The sequence below is a fragment of the Adiantum capillus-veneris genome, chromosome 27, assembly GCF_014529385.1.
Source record: "Adiantum capillus-veneris isolate H3 chromosome 27, ASM1452938v2, whole genome shotgun sequence".
Lineage (NCBI taxonomy): Eukaryota > Viridiplantae > Streptophyta > Polypodiopsida > Polypodiales > Pteridaceae > Adiantum > Adiantum capillus-veneris.
In genome coordinates, this window is record NC_140957.1 from 69184876 (window position 1) to 69194363 (window position 9488).

Consider the following 9488-nt stretch of genomic DNA (forward strand, 5'->3'; position numbering starts at 1 on the left):
GCCTGCTATGCTACCCATCCGCGCCAACAGCTCTTCCTAACCTGCCTGCCAGTGCTCCCGCCGTGCCCTCCTCTTTCTTCTCGCAACCGCCACCCCTGCTGCCATCTTCGCCAAGGAGGCTCTCGCTGTTGCTACCATCATCAAGGTGGAAGGTCCCCCTCCTCCCTCCGGTGGCCTGCCTGGTCAAGCCTGAGACACGGACCTTCCATTGAAGAAGATTCCAACCACCTGACAGGCACCATTCCTGACGAGCTGGGAAGCATTAGTTCTCTAGAATCGTTGGATGTCAGCCGTAACAACTTGTCTGGTCCGATGCCAGAATTCTTGTCTGCATGGTTCAATCTGAAAAGCCTTGTGCTCTCCTCAAATACTTTCAATGGCAGTCTTCCTAATCTGTTGGTGAAGCTCGTCAATCTTCAAGTCCTCGACCTAGCAGAAAACAATTTATCGGGTAACATTCCTTTCTTTTTAGGCTCATTTGGCTCATTAAGAGTGCTAAATTTGACTGGGAACCACTTCAGGGGTGGGATACCCTCATCTCTGGGGAAGCTCTTGGCCTTGCAAGTTCTGGATCTGAGAGGGCAAAAGCTTTCTGGGCCCATTCCGGTCGAGCTTGCCGGTTTGCCGAACTTGCAAGTTCTTGCTCTTACTGGTAACTCTCTCACAAGTTCTGTCCCTTCAGTTCTTAGCAGCCTTTCTACAGCCCAGGTTTTTGATTTCCAGAGCAACAGACTGACTGGCAACATTCCCTCTAGCTTGGGTATGCTACAAAAGCTGATGGTTCTCTCCTTATCAGACAACCACTTGTATGGCTGCATTCCCTCAGATATTGGTAATTGCTCCCACTTAATGGTTTTTGAGGCCAGAACAATGGGCTAAATGGATCGATACCAACAGAGACGGGCATGTTGGTGAAGCTACAGAAGTTGGACATAGGCATGAACAACCTTGCAGGTTATATACCCCCACAATTATTCAATTGTACAGCCTTGTTAAAATTGGACCTTGATTACAACCACCTGACAGGGCACACACGCTCACAATGGGAGGCCATCACCTTGCAAGCGAAGCGATGCATGACTTGTGGTCGTGCTTGTGATGGCCATAGCAATCTAGGGATGGGCCAAGATGCATGACTGCTATTTGCGCCGCATAAAAATGCCAGACTAAGCTCATTAGGATCAGGTTGGGCTGGCACTCGAAACGGATGAGGATGGCGGCATGATGCATGAAGATGTATGCGCTTCCCACCCCTTATTTGAAATTGGAATCTCTAAACAAATCAATGGTTTTTATTTTTTAAATCCATTAGGAATACATATCAATTAGGTGGTACTAGCTGCAAGATAATTGAAAAATCCTAGAATCTTCGAAAATGCTCTCTCAGGTGAGTACGTAGGTCCTTGGAGATGTCCTGGTGGTGTTAAGCAAAAGAGAATGAAAACAAAGGTGGAGACTGATCGTAGGTGTCGGGGAGGAGAATACTTCACCATGGAGCATAGAGCGAGCAGTGAGGCTAGGCACGACAGGCTCAGAGAGCCGGGTAGGCATGGCGCAGGACGAACGTTTTTTTTTTTAATAACAAACAAAGCGCCTTCATAGTCTAGGCGCTTCGATGCAACGGTTAGCCAGTATGATTTGTTTACGAGAATTCCAGAGTTCGATTCGCATGCTAGTTTTGCTTGGAAGGTGTGTTGTAAAGGTGAGGCAAAGAATTATTATATAACTGGTTTTAGGAAAGGGGACATAGGTCAGGTACAATATAATGGTTAAGATAATCATATGAGCATGTTTAGCTCTCCTCAGGTTACAAATTCTATAGTCTCAATTTGTCACATGGTCATATGGCTTGACTAGGTGTGCCATCTTGAGCTATCGATTTTTACCTTCAGTTCTTCTACCTATGCATATGGCTTGATCGGGTCTCTTGAGCTATCCATTCTTACCAAATGTGTAGTTGTGCCTTTTTACGATAAAAAGCAATAAATTTTTTAAGACTGTTAGTTTTTTTTCCATGTAGTTACAAATTCTATAGTCTCAATTTGTCACATGGTCATATGGCTTGACTGGGTCTCTTGAGCTATCCATTCTTACCAAATGTGTAGTTGTGCTTCTTTTTACGATAAAAAGCGTTAAAATTTTTAAGACTGTTAGTTTTTTTTCCATGTAGTTACAAATTCTATAGTCACAATTTGTCACATGGTTATATGGCTTGATCGGATGTGCCATCTTGAGCTATCGATTTTTACCTTCAGTTCTTCTACCTATGCATATGGCTTGACCGGGTCTCTTGAGTTATCCATTCTTACCAAACGTGTAGTTGTGCCTCTTTTTACGATAAAAATCGTTAAAGTTTTTAAGACTGTTAGTTTTTTTTCCCATGTGGTTACAAATTCTATAGTCTCAATTTCCCACATAGTCATATGGCTTGATTGGGTGTGTTACCTTGAGCTATAGTTTCTTGCCAAGACACGTCTAGCATACCTTGGGTCTATGTGTCACACATACACAATGTTTTTATTTTGTATATAATTACAAATATAGTCTCAATTTGTCACATGGTCATATGACTTTGAGCGGGTGTGCCATCTTGAGCTATCGATTTTCACCTTCAGTTCTTTTAACTTTCAAAGTGAAATATGGTATACCAATGTGTCACATTAGGTTAATGCAGGAGCTTTGATGTGATAGTTTGAAATAGAATCGAAAATATATATATATGTGTAGTTTGACTTGAATGCTTCTTTTTTTTAATAGGATATCTATATAGTCATTATGACAGAGGGTAAGAAGAAGGCATTTCTTTAGTCTCTAAGGTTAACTCTCTGCAAGGTGATTAGTGAATTGCCGAAGAAGCAATTAAAAAGTATCGTGCAAAATGAGACACTCATGGATAAAATGCTTGAAAAGCAATTGTAAGTGCGGTCTTCAAGCAATTGTAAGTGCGGGCTTATCCTAGATTTATCTAGGTATACTTTTATGTTTTCATTTTTTGTTTGTTTTGTACATGATCGCCTATCGATGTGGACATGACCTTTTGGTAATTGTGTGATTAGACTATGTGATTGAAGGTTTCTTATATGCTATGATATGCAGGTTATAATACCACTTTGAAGTTAGATTACTTTGACTCTATTGAAAATGTGCTTGATTTTAATGTGTAAGATAATCCTTAAATCCCACATGGGAGCCCAAGATGAGGTGGATAGTGTTTTTGGAGAAAGAAATTATGTGATGAAAATCCCATGTGGGAGCCCAAAAAAAAGGGTGTACTAATTTTTTTTGAGAAAGAGGTCTCCTTACAAAGGAGGCTCTGGCGAAATTCTTAAGATTTATATTTTATGTACAAACTCAAAATTAAATACAGATGGTGCTTTTTAAAGGGCATTTTGCTTAAGCATAGACGTGCATTCATATCACATATAATTGTTTTTGTTCAAAAAGATTAATCTTTTAACGAGTTGCTTTGTAATGTGTTTTGATTTGAAAAGTGAAGTTTTTCATGGTTGTTTAAGAGTATGCATTATTTGTTATTTAGAGAACAATCCATTTTATATGTGTGTCTTAAATCTTATGTGGGAAGCTTACTAAGTAGGTGGCTAGTATCATATGTTTTGAGATTGCGATTTGTATCAATTTACAAGGCAAATGTTAATCGTTTTTTGACAAATTACATTGAAATGATTGGTTTATTTTAATTTAGTATTCATTATATTTGTTGTTTTTCATGGTTTTTTCTCTTAACATCTATTGCAAATGAAAACACAATACAATGTACACTTCTGTTCATTTGCAGTTCAACATGTATTTTTGCAAAAGCATGTGCTTTTAAAATTGTTATGTTACTAGAGTGAGTCATTACATTCCGTACGAAATCCGTATGAGGGGGGATGAATGTCCGTATCTTGTGCGTATGTAGGGGGGTAGGTTAGCATGTAAGATACCGTACATAGGGGGGTTTCTCTAATTTTGACGCACGCAGGTGACATCCCCCCATTACTAATAGTGAATCCCCCGGGGCTTGGGGAAAGGTAAGAGAACATGATGCTTTTATTCTCTTTGACCCTGGTTCTACTCACAATTTTATATCCATAGAGTTGGCCACCAAGCTAGGCATACAAGCCTACGAGATGGGAGATGTCCTACCTGCCGCCCCCACAGACGGTGCTTTGAAGGGGCAAGAAGCTTCAGTCACTCCCTTAATCGAGAAATTGAGGCTCCATTTCCAAAGCTATGTGGACAAAGAGGACTTCTTTATCTCCTCTCAAGCATGAGGATGTAATCCTAGGGGCACCATGGTTTGATTGCATGGATGCCAATGTTAAATTCCCTGAAAGGAGAATCTCCTTTAAGTTCAGGGAAAAAGATATGTATATAGATGCTAAGGAAATGGGTAACACCATACCCATTGTACATATGCAAGCTTTCAATAAGTCAATAAAGAGCTCTATTTCCATGTACATGATTTTTGTTAAAGACTCTCAAAATGAACCAAATGTTTTAGCAAAAGAAAATATACACAATCAAAAGGAACTAGAGTTATCCAATTTTCTCAAGGGGTTTCAAGATGTCTTTATTGACGACATCCCTTGTGATCTACCTCCTAAACGAGGCAATGATGACCATGCAATTGAACTTCTTCCAAGAAGTTCACCGCCTAACAAACCTCCTTACAGAGTTTCTCAAGCTCAACAAGAGGAGATTATGTGGCAAGTGCATGAGTTAGTTGAAAAGGGCATGGTTAGGCCTAGCTCATCTCCATTTTTTTCTCCTCTGCTTCTAGTGCAAAAGAAAGACGACACATATTGTATGTGTGTCGACTATAGAGCACTAAATAGGATCACTATCAAGAATAAGTTTCCCATTTCACGGGTAGAAGACCTGTCACCTATTTGATAAGCTACAAGGGTTCACCTACTTCAGTAGGATTGACCTAAAAAGTGGCTATCATCAAGTAAGGATAGTTGATCAAGACATTGTAAAGACCGCATTTTGCACTAGGTTTGGTCTTTACGAATACATTGTCATGCTTTTTGGATTGACCAATGCACCAGTCACATTCAACCGCTTGATGGAGAAGCTATTCAGGCCTCACCAAACCTTTACTGGAGTGTTCTTTGATGATATCATCATCTACTCTAATTCATTAGACGAACACAAGCAACACCTCCAGGTAATATTTCAAGTTCTAAGAGAGAATAAACTTTATGTTAATCGAAAGAAAAGTGAATTTTTCTTACAAGAGATTCAGTATTTAGGTCACATTATCTCTCAAGATGGCATCCAAATGGATCCATCAAAGTTAGAGGTAATAAAAGGATGGCCTAAACCAAGGAATCTTCATGAGCTAAGAAGCTTTATAGGCATGTGTGCATACTATAAACGCTTCATAGAAAAGTTCTCACAAATAGCAGGACCATTACATGACCTAACAAAGAAAAACATTAGGTACACATGGTCTGCCAAGGAGAACAATGCTTTCAAAAAGCTTATCTCTCAATCTATTCTTCCACTACCGGATCTCTCAAAGCCATTTGAGGTCCAATGTGATGCTTGTGGTGATTGTCTTGGAGCTGTTTTGCTCCAAGAAGGGCACGCCATAGTCTATGAAAGTCGAAGGCTCGACCCTGTTGAGAAATCTCTAGGCATATATGAAAAGGAACTCCTCGCAGTTCTACATGCCTTAGACTCATAGAAGCACTATTTATTGGGGATTCCTTTCATTCTACGAACGGATCACCAAAATCTTAAGTACTTCATGACACAGACCAAGCCCTCCGACAAACAAATGAGGTGGGCAAACTTTCTTTCGCAATTTCATATTCATATTGCTCACATTGCTGGCAAGCATAATCAAGTAGCCGGTGCACTCTCAAGATGGCCGAGAGTGAATGGGGTTTCCATAGCAACTCACAATGGTCTATCTTCTATGATAGATGAGTATGCTACTGATCCCGATTTTAGAGATGTGATTTCAGCCCTTGCACTAGGGAAGGAAGAGGAACCATTTACTTTACAAGATGGTTATCTTCTCTATGGCAATAGACTATGCGTTACTAACTAGCTCCGTGAGAAAGTAATGTATGAATATCATGCTCCTCCTTATGCAGGGCATAGAGGGATTCAATCTACACTAAAGGAGATAGAAACATATTTCTATTGGCCTACCATGAAAGCAAACATACAAGAGTATGTTTATAAATGTGTGGTATGCCAAAAGACGAAGTTTGATAGTGGGAAGCAACCTGGATTGCTTCAACCTGTGCCAATCCCTAATTCACCATGGGAGAGCATATCCATGGATTTTATCTTTGGATTGCCTTAGTCTATCCATGGGAATACGAGAATATGGACGATAGTAGACAGGTTGAGTAAACAAGCTCATTTTACACCTATCAAAAAGACTATCAAAGCCCATCAAATGGCAACCCTCTTCATGTCACAAATCTTCAAGTACCATGGCTTGCCAATGTCCATAGTGTCGGATAGAGATCCTAGAATGACCAGTAATTTCTGGAAGGGTCTCTTTGAGAATTTAGGAACAAGGCTAAATTTCTCTTCCGCCTATCACCCACAAACGGATGGCCAAAGTGAAATAGCTAACCTAACAATTCTCGATCTACTAAAAGCCTATGTAAGGGAAGTAGATCAAAGATCCCAATGGGAGAAGTACTTACCCTTAGTAGAGTATGCCTACAATAACACTATACATACTTCCACGGAAAAGGTAATAGAGGGAAGATCAAAAAGTCCCTTGCTACACGGGAAGATCTTCGCTGCAGATGAGTATAGCAGAGACCTACAAGAATCTTTCCAAAAGATTAAGGATGCTATCTCTATCTCACAACAAAGGCAAAAGGCTACTGCTGACAAGCACATAAGAGCCCAAACCTTTAAAGAAAATGATTGGGTCTTATTAAAATTTCCCAAGGCTCGATTAAGACACACGACAGGCAAGAATCCTACACGACACCAAAAGTACTATGCTAAATTAGCAAAAAGATACTATGGTCTCTTCCAGATTCTTAGGACAATCAATGAGATGGACTATCAACTCAAGTTGCCCAGCCATTGGCTCATACAGAATGCTTTTCATGTGAGCCTATTAAAGCCTTACAAAGGAGAACCACCTCAAGAACCTTCTATTGAAGACTAGCGGAGATCGAGGACCAAGAAGAGATGCTGCAGCCCAAGTCCATTCTCTGACATGAAGACAAGGTACTAAGAGGCGGTAAGACTATCCGAAGATATCTTATTAAGTTTAAGAATTATCCTTTTGAAGATGCTAGATGAATGCAAGGCATACAATTAAAGGATAACCTAAACCTTGTCAATGCTCACAATGCTTCCCTAGAGTAAGCAAATGTACAAATGTTAAAAATGAACAAGTTCTTTTTTGTCTTGTAAGACTCTCTTTTTCTTTATTGTGCACAAAAAATGAAGTAGTATGCATACTTAGATCAAGTTTGCAGAGATGACCTCTCCCAAACACCAAGTAAAACTTGTCACTCTACTATGGAAGATTGATATGACTAATGTGCAGACATGCTTGCGGCAGCTTAAGCTCTCAAGCGCCAAATGGACTAGTCATCCATTTTGGAACGATGTCGTAGGGTAACATAGGGATCCTCTACCCGCTAGAAAAAGGACGAATCATATGCTTTATTTTCTCTACCCCATAGTCAAGGATGACTATGATTTCAAGAGAGAGAAGACCATATTAGGTAAAGTGGGAAAATCCCAATTCCCAGGTTGGACAACTTTCAATATATCATGTATAAAATATAGAGATTTTGTCAAAAATTTGAGTTTTCTTAAGGTCTCATTCCACTTTATGCACATACAATACACAATGAAAACAACTAAAATATCATGGTTTCAATCAATTGGATTATTAGGAGAGGAGTATATTGCATCCATTATCGTTGTCTATGTTCTACTGTCCTACCTACAACTTATCTCAACATGGAGAGCTTGGTTTCTAGGTCCACCACTTGTCCAAGTTAATGTAAAAGTGACTCAAGGTTCACAACTTGTGAAAGCAAGGATCCATTGAGGAATACAATCCACTTGGCTATTTTTCCTTAATTTATTGCATGTGACATTTAAGCAAGGTCCACTTCTAATCTATAACTTCTTAATTTGAGGCATGGGGCATACATAAAATATGTAGCATATGCTCTATTGCCTCATAGGAAGGTTGGTTTCAAGGTGCACTTATCCATGCTAGCCTATCTTGGAGAAATGATGGAGCTTGCTTCTCTCCTTGTTTCAATGGAGACTAGCTTGGACAAGTGGTGGACCTTTGCTTCTCTCTATGTTTCAATAGAGTTAGCTTGGACAAGTGGTGATCTTGGAACAAAACCCCCATGTAAAACATATCATGGGTATTCCAAGTGATTAGAAAGATTACCATTTAAGATATAACCTTATAGGTTGGACAACTAGATCTTGGCTTGGAGAAATGGTGGACCTTTGATTCTCTCCATGTTTCAATGGAGTCTATCTTGGAGAAATGGTGGAGCTTGCTTCTGTCCATGTTTCAATGGAGCCTAGCTTGAACAGTTGGTGGACCTTTGCTTCTCTCTATGTTTCAATAGAGTTAGCTTAGACACGTGGTGGATCTTCAAATATACCAACTACTATCAATGTTGCCTAGCTTGGACAAGTGGTGGAGTGTTTCTCTACTCCATGTTTCAATGGATCTTAGCTTGGACAAGTGTTGGACCTTAAAACAAAAACCCCATGTACAACATAGAATGGATTTTCTAGATTTCAATGGAGTCTAGCTTTAACAAATGGTGGAGCTTGTCTTCATCCATGTTTCAATGAAACTAGCTTGGACAAGTGGTGGACCTTGTAACAAACCCTCCCATGTACAACATATCATTGGTTTTCTAAGTGATGGGAAGGAATACCATTCAAGATATAAACTTATAGCTTGGATAAGTAGTTGACTTTAAAACCAAATTCATCATAATACAATGAAATACAGGTCAGCCAATTCCTAAATCTTGAGACCAAACCTCCCATGCTATTAGAGATAATATATTGGATAAGTGGTGGACCTTCTATTATTTTCCCATGCCTAGTTTAGACAACCGGTACACTTCGCAGCTATAAAGGTTGGACGAGTTGTGGAGCCTTGTTTCTATCCATGTTTTAATGGATCCTAGCTTGGACAAGTGGTGGACCTTGGAAAAAAGCTTCCATGTACAACATATATGAGGTTTTTCATGTTTTAATGGAACCTATCTTGGACAAATGGTGAAGCTTTCTTCTCTCCATGTTGATTTTGGAACTACCTTAGACAAGTGGTGGAGCTTTTCTTTTCTACTCTTCATAATACAATGAATTATATGTTGGTTACATGGTGAATCTTAAGGCCAAACCTCCCATTTTACTAGAGATGATAGGTTGGACAAGTGGATCAACCTTCTATCATTTCTCCATGACTATATTGGACAATTAGTAGACATAACATCTCT

At 39.6% G+C, this 9488-nt stretch overlaps 1 protein-coding gene across 1 annotated transcript; it reads left to right on the forward strand.

Annotated features, from left to right (window-relative positions):
- Window positions 1–312: 312 nt before the first annotated feature.
- On the forward strand, window positions 313–879 carry LOC147422154 (uncharacterized). The gene has a single exon (XM_086503576.1). The coding sequence runs from the start codon at window positions 313–315 to the stop codon at window positions 877–879; it is 567 nt and encodes a 188-aa protein (XP_086359702.1).
- The last annotated feature ends 8609 nt before the right edge of the window (window positions 880–9488 follow it).

Excerpts from the sequence above, each read along its gene's own strand:
- LOC147422154 (XM_086503576.1), top strand. The coding sequence starts at position 313 with ATGCCAGAATTCTTGTCTGCATGGTTCAATCTGAAAAGCCTTGTGCTC.